This window comes from Bombina bombina, chromosome 5, assembly GCF_027579735.1.
Source record: "Bombina bombina isolate aBomBom1 chromosome 5, aBomBom1.pri, whole genome shotgun sequence".
In the NCBI taxonomy this organism is placed as follows: domain Eukaryota; kingdom Metazoa; phylum Chordata; class Amphibia; order Anura; family Bombinatoridae; genus Bombina; species Bombina bombina.
In genome coordinates, this window is record NC_069503.1 from 428,955,014 (window position 1) to 428,971,557 (window position 16,544).

Below are 16,544 nucleotides of genomic sequence, written 5' to 3' on the forward strand. Positions count from 1 at the left end.
ACGTATATGTGTATGACCGGTCATACATTTTAATCCTACATATTGTATTAATGTATTTTTGTGTTTTATCACATATCTAGTTTTAAAATATCGCTTCTTAATAGAATAAATTTATCATACTATTTGAAATCATCTAATCTCTGTGTATTGTGTCCAATTAAATATAGTATATCACCACCTACATATAGGTGAATATAACTAACCAGATTTAGCGTTTTTATATTTTCAATAGACACATAAGTGTTTTTTAACCCCTTAATGACCACAGCACTTTTCCATTTGTTGACCGTTTGGGACCAAGGCTATTTTTACATTTCTGCGGTGTTTGTGTTTAGCTGTAATTTTCCTCTTACTCATTTACTGTACCCACACATATTATATACCGTTTTTCTCGCCATTAAATGGACTTTCTAAAGATAACATTATTTTTATCACATCTTATAATTTACTATAAAAAAAATTATAAAATATGAGGAAAAAATGAAAAAAAAAACATTTTTTTCAAACTTTGACCCCCAAAATCTGTTGCACATCTACAACCACCAAAAAAACACCCATGCTAAATAGTTTCTAAATTTTGTCCTGAGTTTAGAAATACCCAATGTTTACATGTTCTTTGCTTTTTTTGCTAGTTATAGGGCACTAAATAAAAGTAGCACTTTGCTATTTCCAAAACACTTTTTTTCAAAATTAGCGCTAGTTACATTGGGACACTGATACCTGTCAGGAATCCCTGAATATCCTTTAACATGTATATATATATTTTTAGAAGACATCCCAAAGTATTGATCTAGGCCCATTTTGGTATATTTCATGCCACCATTTCACCGCCAAATGCGATCAAATAAAAAAAAATGTTCACTTTTTCACAAATTTTTTCACAAACTTTAGGTTTCTCACTGAAATTATTTACAAACAGCTTGTGCAATTATTGCACAAATGGTTTTAAATGCTTCTCTGGGATCCCCTTTGTTCAGAAATAGCAGACATATATGGCTTTTACGTTGCTTTTTGGTAATTAGAAGGCCGCTAAATGCCACTGCGCACCACACGTGTATTATGCGCAGCAGTGAAGGGGTTAATTAGGGAGCATGTAGGGAGCTTGTAGGGTTAATTTTAGCTTTAGTGTAGTGTAGTAAACAACCCCAAGTATTGATCTAGGCCCATTTTGGTATATTTCATGCCACCATTTCACCGCCAAATGTGATCAAATAAAAAAAAAACTTTAAATATTTCACAATTTTAGGTTTCTCACTGAAATTATTTACAAACAGCTTGTGCAATTATGGCACAAATTGTTGTAAATGCTTCTCTGGGATCCCCTTTGTTCAGAAATAGCAGACATATATGGCTTTGGCGTTGCTTTTTGGTAGTTAGAAGGTCGCTAAATGCCGCTGCGCATCACACGTATATTATGTCTAGCAGTGAAGGAGTTAATTAGGTAGCTTGTAGGGAGCTTGCAGGGTTCATTTTAGCTTTAGTGTAGAGATCAGCCTCCCACCTGACACATCCCACCCCCTGATCCCTCCCAAACAGCTCCCTTCCCTCCCCCACCCCACAATTGTCCCCGCCATCTTAAGTACTGGCAGAAAGTCTGCCAGTACTAAATAAAAGTTTTTTGGGGGGGTTTAGGTTGTTTTTTTTTTAAAAAAAAAAAATTCTTCTGCTGTGTAGGACGCCCCTTAGCCCCCAACCTCCCTGATCCCCCCCCAAACAGCTCTTTAACCCCCCCCCCCCCTCTGCCTTTATTGGGCACCATATCGGGTACTGGCAGTACCCAGTTTGAAAAATAATAATGTATTTTAATTTTTTTATTTTATTAAATATTTTATTTATTTCTGTAGTGTAGCTGCCCCCCCCTCAACATCCAACCCCCACCCTCTCCCAGTTTTAAAATCCCACCCTCCCCAGTCCTCTCTCCCACCCTCCAGATCTACAACATATTGATGCCGTTTTCATAGACCTCACGTGCACGTCCGCACTAGATCCCTCCCCCCTCCTCCACCAATGACTGCCCACCCGCCTCCCTGGATGAGCTCCCACCCACCAACGATAACGGCCATCGATAGCCGATGCAGAGAGGGCCACAGAGTGGCTCTCTTTGCATCGGATGGCTAAAACAGTTATTGCAGGATGCCTCAATATTGAGGCATCACTGCAATAACATGAAAGCAGCTGGAAGCTATCAGGATCGCTTCCACTGCTTTCAAAGACCAACGACGTATGGGGTACGTCCTTGGTCATTAACTGCATTTTTTTGCAGGACGTACCCCATACGTCGTTGGTCGTTAAGGGGTTAATCTTAAACGTAGTATTCCCCGTAGCTGTAAGCGCACATATGCAATTTTTTCTTTATATTTACATACATACACGTATAAACACATAAATACATATGTACAGTACACACATATATATATATATATATATATATATATATATATATATATATATATATATATATATATACACATACATACAGGGAGTGCAGAATTATTAGGCAAGTTGTATTTTTGAGGATTAATTTTATTATTGAACAACAACCATGTTCTCAATGAACCCAAAAAACTCATTAATATCAAAGCTGAATAGTTTTGGAAGTAGTTTTTAGTTTGTTTTTAGTTATAGCTATTTTAGGGTGTGTGTGCAGGTGACTGTTACTGTGCATAATTATTAGGCAACTTAACAAAAAACAAATATATACCCATTTCAATTATTTATTTTTACCAGTGAAACCAATATAACATCTCAACATTCACAAATATACATTTCTGACATTCAAAAACAAAACAAAAACAAATCAGTGACCAATATAGCCACCTTTCTTTGCAAGGACACTCAAAAGCCTGCCATCCATGGATTCTGTCAGTGTTTTGATCTGTTCACCATCAACATTGCGTGCAGCAGCAACCACAGCCTCCCAGACACTGTTCAGAGAGATGTACTGTTTTCCCTCCTTGTAAATCTCACATTTGATGATGGACCACAGGTTCTCAATGGGGTTCAGATCAGGTGAACAAGGAGGCCATGTCATTAGATTTTCTTCTTTTATACCCTTTCTTGCCAGCCACGCTGTGGAGTACTTGCACGCGTGTGATGGAGCATTGTCCTGCATGAAAATCATGTTTTTCTTGAAGGATGCAGACTTCTTCCTGTACCACTGCTTGAAGAAGGTGTCTTCCAGAAACTGGCAGTAGGACTGGGAGTTGAGCTTGACTCCATCCTCAACCCGAAAAGGCCCCACAAGCTCATCTTTGATGATACCAGCCCAAACCAGTACTCCACCTCCATCTTGCTGGCGTCTGAGTCGGACTGGAGCTCTCTGCCCTTTACCAATCCAGCCACGGGCCCATCCATCTGGCCCATCAAGACTCACTCTCATTTCATCAGTCCATAAAACCTTAGAAAAATCAGTCTTGAGATATTTCTTGGCCCAGTCTTGACGTTTCAGCTTGTGTGTCTTGTTCAGTGGTGGTCGTCTTTCAGCCTTTCTTACCTTGGCCATGTCTCTGAGTATTGCACACCTTGTGCTTTTGGGCACTCCAGTGATGTTGCAGCTCTGAAATATGGCCAAACTGGTGGCAAGTGGCATCTTGGCAGCTGCACGCTTGACTTTTCTCAGTTCATGGGCAGTTATTTTGCGCCTTGGTTTTTCCCACACGCTTCTTGCGACCCTGTTGACTATTTTGAATGAAACGCTTGATTGTTCGATGATCACGCTTCAGAAGCTTTGCAATTTTAAGAGTGCTGCATCCCTCTGCAAGATATCTCACTATTTTTGACTTTTCTGAGCCTGTCAAGTCCTTCTTTTGACCCATTTTGCCAAAGGAAAGGAAGTTGCCTAATAATTATGCACACCTGATATAGGGCGTTGATGTCATTAGACCACACCCCTTCTCATTACAGAGATGCACATCACCTAATATGCTTAATTGGTAGTAGGCTTTTGAGCCTATACAGCTTGGAGTAAGACAACATGCATAAAGAGGATGATGTGGTCAAAATACTCATTTGCCTAATAATTCTGCACTCCCTGTATGTATATGTATATATATATATATATATATATATATATATATATATATATATATATATATATATATATATATATACTCATGCATGCATAGGAGCCTGTTGCAGTCAAATACTTGAAAACATGAAAAAAACATTTTTATTCAATATTAATATTTAATAGTATAGATATGTATTTTACTAAAAATGATCAGATATCTAGAAATATTTATTTAAGAACAAATCGAACATTTTGTTCTATGTGAGGAACATTGGAATGTGAACTATTCATATTTTCATGTCTGGTTAGCGCCTTGAGAATATGCGATCAGGTTTGCGCGAGAGTGGGGTATTAGGTTCTTTTGGCACTTTTTTTTCTCCATTTTCCTCTATGGGGCAATACGTGAACGTGCACGCAATATTCTAACTTCGGCTTTTTGTGCTTTTTCTCTTGAAGCATAACACAGAGATGTAGGGCACTGAGAATATGGTCTGAGTTGTCTGAGTCTGTACCATAACATAAATACCTTATTGCACAGCATTACCTCCTGGGCAATGATGATTGGACAAAAGCAAAATGTAGATATATATAGGATATAAAAATATATTTCTCAGTATATTTGTACAATTTGCTCCCTGGCCTTCCAAAAATTTGATCTGTGGCAAATATGCATCCAACATCCCTACATTTACAAAATAAAAATGGTGTTGATCCAATTAATTCATTTATATTTATAAACTGCTTTAAATTAATGTTATTTTTGAAGCTGTTTAGCAACTAATTAAAATATTAAAACTAACTAAAGCAGACAAATGCAATACTAAGCTGAAATTTAAGGTGAGCATTTTTTATTTTCTAATATACCAAGAGCAAATAATCTGGTTTGCAAGTCAACCTCAGCTTCCTCCACTTGCTTTATTGGATGCACTAACATTTTAATTGGCAAGTCCTGCTTTTTCCTAGAGCTCAGCGGAACACTCACCTTCACTTTCATCAAACAAGATTTTTCAACTCCTATATTTGTTTTTGGGGGTAAAATTACATTGTGAAGCTGCTTAAAAAGGTTGTTTAGTCAATATCATTACTTGCTTGTGTTAGCACTTGCGATAAGGGTCCTGTTTTGTATGTTATTAGATTGAACCTAAAAACAACAGCAATGTTAATTGGAATAGGAAATGAATCCCCTTTTTAAAAACAGATCCTGGAATATTAGTTATAATTTAGATGGAGTTTAAATGTATCACTTGTATTGAAGATGCACTATAACTTACTTTTTAATATATACAGTATATGAAATTCAAATACCCCATGCTCCGCCACCCACTTCAAATCCAATTTTTCTGTGAGCTTGTGAGCCAAGGGTTTGAATTGTTGTCCAATCAGCGTTCTCCCCATATGGCACTTTTGTTGTAGATAGAGTGCTGATTGGAGAATAATTCAAACCATTAGTCTACAGAAAAATTGACTTTTGAAGTGGGCAGCGGAGTGCGGGGTATTTGAATTTCATATCTATATTAAAAATTAAGTTATAGCTCAACTTCATTACAACTGATAAATTAAACTCCATCTAAAATATCACCAACATTTCGGATCTGGTTTTATAAAGGGGAGAGTTTACCAACACTTTAACATAAATTAACTAAATTTCCCTAGCATTACTCTTAAACCCAAAAAGAAAGCTGCATGGAACAGAAAACTCTTTTGAATACAGCTTTATTTTCTCCTTTTTTGCCTTTATGATTTTTTCTTTTCACTTATTTCCCTGTATACCAAAAAAAATCACAGTTGCAATCTTGTCCATATAGATGTGGTATGAACAAGAGATGGGCATAATGTACATTGTTATTAACGTGTAGTAGGAAAGAGATTCAATATATTCAAATTTGCTACAGAAACACTATTTCATATAAGCTGAGCTCTCTCTTTATTCACACCCAATCGGAAGGATGATGTCTGCTTCTTGTTTTCTATAGCCAATACTAGAGCTTTAAAATTTTCAGTATAAGTGGCAGTTTCAACAGGCAAAAAAGCTATTTAAAATGACAAAAAATGGTTAAAGGGACAGTCTACACCAGAATCGTTATTGTTTAAAAAGATAGATAATCCCTTTATTACCCATTCCCCAGTTTTGCATAACCAAAACAATTATATATGTTTACCTCTGTGTGTGTGTAAGTATATGCATAAGTATATGTTTGTGTAATTATATGCGAAAATGTATGTGTTTATAATTATATGTGAAAGTATTTGTGTGTGTAATTATTTATGTGTTAGTGCAGTATGTGTGTGTAAGTATATCTGTGGATAATTTTATATGTACTGTGTGTGTTTGTGTGTTATTATATGTGTGTGTAAGTATGTGTGTGTGTGTAATTATATGTGAAAGTATTTGCGTGTGTAATTATGTATGTGTAAGAACAGTATATGTGTGTGTGTGTGTGTAATTATATGTAAGTATATGTCTATATGTTTGTAATTATGTTTGTGTAATCGTGTGTGTAATCATATGTGTAAACATATGTGTGTGTAATTATATGCCTAAGCTTATGTGTGTGTAAGTAATAGGTGTGTGTGTGTGTAAATGTGTGCAATTATATGTGAAAGTATGCGTGTGTGTGTGTGTAATTATATATGTATTTGTACAGTATGTGTGTGTGTAAGTATATGTGTGGATAATTATGTGTGGATAATTATATATATATACAGGTGGCCCTCGTTTTACAACGGTTCAATTTACACCGTTTCAGAATAACAACCTTTTTTTCCAGTCAGGTGTCTGCTATTGAAAAGCATTGAGAAGCAGTGTATTTATTAAAATAGCCAGTAGGTGGAGCTGTCTGCTTGTGTTGCAGCAAAGCCAAGCAAGCTGAAATTAATAAGTTTAACCAGACCTGAGCTATCAAGCAGATTTCAAAGGAACAAAATCTTCCTGTAAATAAATCAGTCCAGATTGGAATGCATAGAAATAACTGTTTGCAGAAAAATGCAAGTGAAGTCTGTGTTGTGTGATTATTTTATTAGGTTTATAATGCTGTTTAGCAAATGTTTTTGTTCATTTAACTTAGTTTAATTATATATTCTGTGTTGTGTGATTATTTTATTAGGTTTATAATGCTGTTTAGCATTTAAAGTCTTCATTTCAAATCTTTAAAAATAACATATTAGATGTTACTTATGACAATTTTGAGAGGGGCCTGGAACCTATCTCCCTCACTTCCCACTGACTTACATTATAAACTGGGTTTCAATTTACAACGGTTTCGATTTACAACCATTCCTTCTGGAACCTAACCCCGGCATAAACTGAGGGCTACATATATATATATATATATATATATATATATATATATATAGTCCATACATGCAAAGTGTAACAGCACCACAGCACAGTCTTGCTTCTTAGAGGTGAAAAATTATTTTATTGAGGTACAACAACCATAAAAAGGCGACGTTTCGGACCTACATGGTCCTTATTCATGCATAGTTAAAAAACAACTGAACAAACATTTAAAAAGGGTATCAGAGCCAATCAGGGTTTGGTGCTGTAAACTAATTGATTTAACTCATACCTGTTCAGGTATTGCAGTTTGCTTTACTTAAGAGCCCCCTGGTGGCCCCAAAACACATTACACATTAAAACAGAAAAATATCTTATAAAAACAGATACAAATCATAGTCCCTATTTAATGTGTTATGTGTTTTGGGGCCACCAGGGGGCTCTTAAGTAAAGCAAACTGCAATACCTGAACAGGTATGAGTTAAATCAATTAGTTTACAGCACCAAACCCTGATTGGCTCTGATACCCTTTTTAAATGAATGTTCAGTTGTTTTTTAACTATGCATGAATAAGGACCATGTAGGTCCAAAACGTCGCCTTTTTATGGTTGTTGTACCTCAATAAAAAAAAAATTCACGTCTAAGAAGCAAGACTGTGCTGTGGTGCTGTTACACTTTGCATGTATGGACTGTATCTTTTGGAGTGTGGCTGATACTCCCCAGTGACGGGCACACAGGCTGGAAGCTAGTATTGAAATTTATGGTGCTGGGCTCTATCTATCTATCTATCTATCTATATATATATATATATACACACACACACACTGTGTATATATATGTGTATGTGTGTAATTGTATGTGTGTGTGTGTAGTTATATGTGAAAGTATTTGTATGTGTGTGTGTGTAATTATGTATTTGTAAGTACAAAATGTGTGTGTAAGTATATGTGTGTATAATTATGTGTGGATTATTATATATGTCTGTAAGTATATGTGTGTAATTATATGTGAAAGTATTTGTGTGTTTAATTATGTATGTGTAAGTACAGTATGTGTGTGTGTGTAAGTATATGTGTGTATAATTATGTTTGTGTAATCGTGTGTGTAATCATATGTGTAAGTGTGTGTGAAATTATGTTTGTGTAAGCATATGTGTGTGTAATTGTATGTGTAAGTATATGTGGGGTGTAAGTATATGTGTGTGTAAGTATCTTTGTAAGTATATGTATGTGTGTGTGTACCAGTATTTTGAGTCTGATCTGAATTCTGAAGGTGTAAGAGTTTACAAACAGCTGCAGGGCTATGTGGGGTCAATCTGATGTGGGTGTGGAGATTGGGCTGTAGGACAGGAGCCTGATATTTGGCTTGAGGCTAGCAGAGGGCTAAAGGGCCATATGTCTGATCTAATTCTAATGTGAGTTTGTGGCTTAAAGAGGTGCTATAGGACCAGGCAATGGAGGGGAGTTTTAAATCAGTGTTTTAGATAATATTAATTTTGATTTTGGTTTGCCCCCCCAAGAAAAGTTTCTGCGGACGCCCATGGATGGGGCATGCATTTTTAAACAACTTTCCAATTTGCTTTTATCATCAAGTTGATAGTAACTCATCATACCAAAAGTTCCTTGATCAAGGAAAATACCTTAGGAATTGAAAGGAGTGTGATATCATCTGCAAATAGGCTTATCTTCTCACAAACTTCTCCATTTGATATTGGGATTTCGGATGAATAGAATCTCATGCCTCTAACTCTAGCATATGGGCAAGAGCAAAAAGCCTGAATAGCCTTAAAGGGACAGTATAGTATAAATTAAAGGGCCAGTCAACACAGTAATTTGCATAATCAACAAATGCAAGATAACAAGACAATGCAATAGCACTTAGTCTGAACTTCAAATTAGTAGATTTTTTTTCTGACAATTTTAAAAGTTATGTCTATTTCCACTCCCCCTGTACCATGTGACAGCCATCAGCCAATCACAAACGCATACACGTACCATGTGACAGCCATCAGCCATTCACAAATGCATACACACTTATTCTTGCACATGCTCAGTAGGAGCTGGTGACTCAAAAAGTTTAAATATAAAAAAAGACTGTGCAAATTCTGTTAATGGAAGTAAATTGGAAAGTTGTTTAAAATAGCATGCTCTATCTGAATAATTAAAGTTTAATTTTGATTGAGTGTCCCTTTAAACTTTCATTATTCAGATAGGACTTTTAATTTTAATCAACTTTCCAATTTACTTTTATCTTCAAATTTTCTTTTTTCTCTTGGTATTCTTAGTTAAAACTAAACATAGGTAGGCCCGTATGCTAATTTCTAAGCCTTTGAGGGCTGCCTCTTATCACATGCTTTTTAAATCTATTTTCAACACAAAGACAGAAAGTACACGTGGGCCATATAGATAACACTGTGTTCAGGCACAGGGGGTTATTTAAGATTTAGCACATAACAATGCTAAATTTAAGACAATAGATAATAAACAGTCACAGTCATGTGATCAGGGGGCTGGAAGAAGGTTCCTAGATACAAGGTAATCACAGAGGTAAAAAGTATATTTACGGGACAGTCAACCCAAAATTTCAAATAGGTAATTCCTATAAACTTGCTAACAATTATTATTTTGAACTATAGCCCAACTTAGTAGCCTAAAGTGTTTCTAAGTATTAGTACTTACTTTTGTCTTGTGTGGCTGTTTAAAATGTCTGTCTGCCCCCTCCCATATTTCATCACCACTATCTTCATTGTGCAGCTCTAACAGCTCATTTTCGCCCGTACACACTCCCGTGTCACTCCCGTGTTTTGCGCATGCATAGTGCGCCGATAACGCTGTAGGAAAATGAGAAGGGATTTAAAATTCCTATTTGAAACCTCCCCCTTACAGCATTATCGACGCACTGCGCATACACAAAACACAGGAGTGACACGGGAGTGTGTACGGGCGAAAATGAGCTGTAAGAGCTGCACAATGAAGATAGCGGTGACAAAATATGGGAGGGGCAGATGGGCATTTTAAACAGCCACACGAGACAAAAGTAAGTACTAATACTTAGAAACGCTTTAGGCTACTAAATTGGGCTATAGTTCAAAATAATAATCGTTAGCAAGTTTATAGGAATTACCTATTTGAAATTTTTTTGGGTTGACTGTCCCTTTAATATAACTATGTTGGTTATGCAAAACTGGGGAATGGGTAATAAAGGGATTATCTATCTTTTAAAACAATAACAATTCTATGGTAGACTGTCCCTTTAACAGAAGGGGGAACCCAAAACATTCAAAAATTGCCAAAGGTAAGCCCATTTAACCAATGGCTATTTCCACGCCAGCAGCGGGATCATTCTTCTCTTAGCCTCCGAAAAAAAGGTTTAATAACTTTTGTCCGGTCCTTCTCTTCCCGCAGTGAAACCTATCTGATCAACATGGAACAATGAAGGCACAATTAAAGTTAGTCTATTAGCCAAAGTTTTGGAATACAGTTATGTATCTATATTGATTAAGGAGATTGGTCTATAGTTACTGCTAGTGTGGTCTTTTCCAGGTTAGGGTGTGGGTAAAAATTGATGCTTCTAGGAACTCCCAATGGAAAACACCTAATTCCTTTGCTTCTTCAAAAGCACTAAGTAACAAAGGACTTAATAATAATTGGATTTTTTTTGTAAAATGTACCCATGAATCCATCAGGTCCTGGAGCTTTTCAACTGCTTAATGGCCATTGCTTGCTCCTCTTCCATGAAAAATGCGGAAAGCATATCACTCATATATGATAGTAGGTAAATGCAAGGATTCAAGAAATTATTGAACTACATTAATACTGGGTTCAGGGGTATCTAATTGAGATCCTAAATTATAATGTTATCAGAAGTATACCACAGCGCCAGCTAAACCTTGTATGCCCAGGGCAGTGATACCTAGCTATCACTATCGTTAAGTCAAAAGATAGAGAAAGAATATCCAGGCGCCAGACAAATGGAGGCTAAGGTAAATTTAGGAAAAGTTATATTTAATACCCAATGGTTATAATAAGATTAAAACAATAATAACAATAATAACAGCAGTGAATCCACGCATAAATTAACACATAAAATAGTGACAAGTGTTCTATGATTATTACACCCAATCAGAAAGCGCACAACAAACACACCCCTGTATACCCCAATCCAGCGAATAGCAAGTCATCCAGGCGTGACATCACGACCAATAGGGGCCTTTGAAAAACGGCTTACATCTGATATTCAATTGAAGCGGCATAACTTTAAATTCATTAACGGATTATATCTACCAAATAATATAAATATAAAACATACTGATTATATAGATATTTCGGATAATATACCAATCTGAATCTTATGCCGCAATTTCCCACCGGAAGTGACGTCACTGACGCACGGAGGCCGAAAATATATATGTATTATACCAGCTGAAATGTCTTTTAGAATTGTTCTTTACCAATTTTATTATTATGTTTTATATGTTCACAAGTAAATGTATCTATGAAGACATACAAGTTGTTTTTTGTAACATAAAACACACGCCAAACCGGAAACGGTTTTCTTGGGGTACTTCCGGTTAAGAGTGATCAATCTCTATATAAGGCCATCAGTCTATACTGCAAACCAGTCTTGATAAAGGCCTAGAGAGGGCTGAAACGCGTAGACCTGCACTGATAAGCCTTATTTCAGTTGGAGGATATATTTTCGATTGTTCTACACATTTGTTGTATCTTTTTTTTCACAGGTTTCCCCTCACAGCATTTATAATTTGGCCCAGCACCCTGTCGGTATCGCCATCACAAGGGGCAGCCATTATCTGCATTGGACACATTTACATCATTTAATACACATTTTTTGGATTTCACATTTTTTGGATTTCACTTTATTTGTTTTTTTACTTTGTTTTTTCTTCACTACACTTCTTAACAGGATCGACAGCACTTACTATCACACATCATTTGTGGACAATTTGGTCATTTTTCGAAGTTTGGACTAATTTTTGGACTGTTTTTAAGTTATTGTTCTGGTTATTTTTTCACCGTCTTTTACACAGTTACACGCACTCAGACACGCTACCAGGATTGTCACACTTTGTTCTTATTGGTATCCATTGTTGCAGAATTTATCTGTCTTAAATTTTAATTTTAATTTTAAATTGTCAATTTTTATGCCAGTCTGTGTATTTTTTATGCCAATCTGTGTTAATTTATGCGTGGATCCACTGCTGTTATTATTGTTTTAATCTTATTATAACCATTGGGTATTAAATATAACTTTTCCTAAATTTACCTTAGCCTCCGTTTGTCTGGCGCCTGGGTATTCTTTCTCTATCTTTTGAGATCCTAAATTATAGTCTATTCTAGAATATAGCAAATACTTCCCAATATCTCTGGGTGTGTAAAACATACACCCATCTACCTTAATTCTTAGGATCCTAGTTCTCGCTGTGCGCCATTTAAGTTTGTTTGCTAGACTTTTAGAGGCTTTGTTACCTTGATAATATAATAATTATCTAAATTTAAAGATATCATCCTGAACTCTCTCAAATTCCATGTTTTTAAGTGGTGAAAATTTCCCCTACCAATTCATCAAATGGGTAAGCTTATTATTGGTTTCTTTTTGTCTCAACATACATACCAGTTTCCCTAAAGGTTCTCCCTGGGTTTTTTAAAAATGTTTTCCTTTATCTGAATGCATAGTCCTCTCACAGTTTGTTTGAAGACTAGATCATTAATCAGAATTAATTCTGCTATAGAGGCATCCAAAGAGGAGACAAATTCTAGATCTGCTCATAAGAACTGGGGGAGATTCCAAGAAGGGGGATCAGTTGGTTGGGAATTTAAGTGATGGCGAGAGAAAAGGAGTCATGATCCGATTATGCACAAATGTCAAATTTAGACTCTTTAACATTATTAAGTGTCTAGGAGACTGTAAAACAATAATCTGGAATAAAAGGTGTATTTTCTACCAGATGGGTGGCAGGCTCTCCAAACATCATATGGGCCCCAGTGCAACATAATGTCTGTAAACATTTTAGCTGAATTTACATTGCAAGAGTCAACATCTTTACGGTTCTACAAATTTTTATCTAGGCCAGAATCCCAAATCAAATTAAAATCTCCTCCTCGCACTATAGTACCAAGCTTCATTTTTTTTTTACCATTGAAAGTAGTATGTTTAAGAACATATTTAGGGCATAAAGATTTACCAAGGCAAAAGCTTACACATTGATTTTACAGATACAAATTAAAGGGACACTCAAGTCAAAATAAACTTTTATGATTTAGATAGAACATGCAGTTTTAAGACACTTTCCAAATTACTTCCATTATCAAATGTTCCACATTCTTTTTATATTCACACTTTCTGGGGAACAAGATCCTACTGAGCATGTATGCAAGCTCACATAGTATACGTATACAAGTCTGATTGGCTGATGTCTATCACATGATACAAGGGGGCCGGAAAATGGGAGAAAAAATAAATTTGTCTATTGCTTATTTGAAATTCAGAGTAGGTTTTATTGCATTGTCTTTTTATTCTGCACTTGTTAATTATGCTGTTCTACTGCATTTAGAGGTCCTTTAAATACCCCCAGATTTAACATAGATATGTTCATATACGACTGACTTATGAAATAAGATAGCTACTCCGCTACTTTTTCCCTAGAGACCTAGAGCAGAAACTGCTGCTGATAAAAACATCAGTGCTATTTGCACAACTGCCCTTTTGCCTCCTGCTTCCCCATCTTTCCTTTGGTTCTGGCTCTGTCTATTTAAATTTGTCCGTACATGTGGCAATCCTCTAATGAAGTAATTGAATCTCAGAGCGTAAAAGGCGTTATGTATCCTAACATAACACTGTAGCAGAAGCAGTGAGCAGCATTATGGCACATTTAAAATGTTGACATCAGAATATCTCCACCCTTTTTATTTTCATGATATTCCAAACCTCACTGGTTGACATTAGGTTACTGATTTAGCTTAGGGCTACAGTTTTAGATTATGATTAGGGTAAAGCTTTTAACCCCTTAATGACAGCGAATGTACTACGTATGTCAGCTGTCATTTTATATGTAAGGGGTTAACTAACCACGGGACTTGCCACTAGCAGCAAGACTGCGCTAAAGCCAAATGCCTCCTGGAGTAAGGCAGGCAGTAATAGTGCTACTCATTATTAAAGTGAATGTAAATTTTGATGCTAAAGTGCCCGGTTTTTAAAACTTTGATTAAAAACAGGGGCACTTTAATTCATAAAAATTTTCATTTCACTCCTGTTGTGAAAAAAAACTTACCTTTTAATCTTCACAGCAGCTCCAGCTTCCTCCACCTGTTTCAAAGCCTCTTCCTGGGTCTAAAATGAGGCATCGGCTTCCTCCAATCACAGCAGTGAATCAGACACTGAATCCCCCGGGGGGGAAGCTGTGATTGGAGAATGACCTATCAATCATTTCTGACATCAGAAATGGCTTGTGAGACCGGAGAAAGCTGGAGCTGCTGTGAAGTTTAAAAGGTAAGTTTTTTGTCACAACAGGAGTGAAATGTAAATTTTTATGAATTAAAGTGCCCCTGTTTTTAATCAAAGTTTTAAAAACCGGGCACTTTAGCATCAAAATTTACATTCACTTTAATGAGGTAAAAAGTCAAAGTAAAATGTGCATGAGTGCATTTCAGTGTTGAATAGAAGCATGTTTGCATTATATCTGTATAAGTAAAAACGCTAGTATTAAAAGATATCAGTGTTTCAGAGATAGCTCTTGCTGTACGCAGGCACATACAGCTGAAATCACATTGGAGATTACACAAATTGTGCACCAATGAGAAACAAGCTACCCTCAGCTTTCTGAGCAGGGGTGATGCTTTAATAGGGTGTACTGGGCACATATACATAGACATAGTATGCCCAGCAAATGTAATACTTTGTCCTAGTACAGGGTTATTAAAAAATGCTTCTATTGAAAACCAAAATGCACCACTAAACACTAGAAGATAAAATGTCCCTTTAACTGCATTACATTACAATGGAGTCACCTGCTGCGCACAAACCTCTAGCAATGCTCTATTTCCCACAATTCTAAATCTCTCAGCTCTGGTGAGATTAGTGAATCTGGTCAGTACTGTGAGGTCCCTCAAAAATATTTTAAACGGCAAAATATTGCTTAATAGTTTTTATCTAGCTTTGTAGTGTTCTGGTGTGATCTGAGTGAACAATAGATACAAACATTACAATATAATGCTCAACCCCCCCACCCCAGCAAATCTCTAGATCCCAGCACCTCTCTGGCTTCAGAACCTCTCTAGACCCCAGCACCTCTCTAGACCCCAGCACCTCTCTAGACCCCAGCACCTCTCTAGACCCCAGCACCTCTCTGAATTCCAGCACCTCTCTAGACCCCAGCACCTCTCTAGACCCCAGCACCTATCTGGCTTGAGCACCTCTCTAGACCCCAGCACCTCTCTAGACCCCAGCACCTCTCTAGACCCCAGCACCTCTCTAGACCCTAACACCTCTCTAGACCCTAACACCTCTCTAGCTTGAGCACCTCTCTAGACCCCAGCACTTATCTAGATCCCAGCACCTCTCTAGACCCCAGCACCTCTCTAGACCCCAGCACCTCTCTAGACCCTAACACCTCTCTAGCTTGAGCACCTCTCTAGACCCCAGCACCTCTCTCTAGACCCCAGCACCTCTCTGGCTTGAGCACCTCTCTGGTTCCAGCACCTCTCTAGACCCCAACAACTCTCTAGACCCCAGTGCCTCTCTGGCTTGAGCACCTCACTAGACCCCAGCACCTCTCTGGCTTGAGCACCTCTCTAGACCCCAGCACCTCTCTAGACCCCAGTGCCTCTCTAGACCCCAACACCTCTCTAGACCCCAGCGCCCCTCTAGACCCCAGCGCCTCTCTAGACCCCAGCGCCTCTCTAGACCCCAGCGCCTCTCTAGACCCCAGTGCCTCTCTGGCTTGAGCACCTCTCTAGACCCCAGCACCTCTCTGGCTTGAGCACCTCTCTAGACCCCAGCACCTCTCTGGCTTGAGCACCTCTCTAGACCCCAGCACCTCTCTGGCTTGAGCACCTCTCTAGACCCCAGCACCTCTCTGGCTTGAGCACCTCTCTAGACCCCAGCACCTCTCTGGCTTGAGCACCTCTCTAGACCCCAGCACCTCTCTAGACCCCAGTGCCTCTCTGGCTCGAGCACCTCTCTAGACCCCAGCACCTCTCTGGCTTGAGCACCTCTCTAGACCCAAGTGCCTCTCTAGACCCC

General features: G+C 37.5%; 1 protein-coding gene across 1 annotated transcript in view; it reads right to left on the reverse strand.

Annotated features, from left to right (window-relative positions):
- The window catches only part of GASK1A (golgi associated kinase 1A), a 130,232-nt gene that overhangs the window by 94,820 nt on the left and 18,868 nt on the right, over window positions 1-16,544 (reverse strand). Inside the window, exon 5 of the mRNA XM_053715747.1 lies at window positions 9,965-10,116. Coding sequence (XP_053571722.1) covers window positions 9,965-10,116 — 152 coding nt within the window. The remainder of the gene's footprint in view (window positions 1-9,964; window positions 10,117-16,544) is intronic.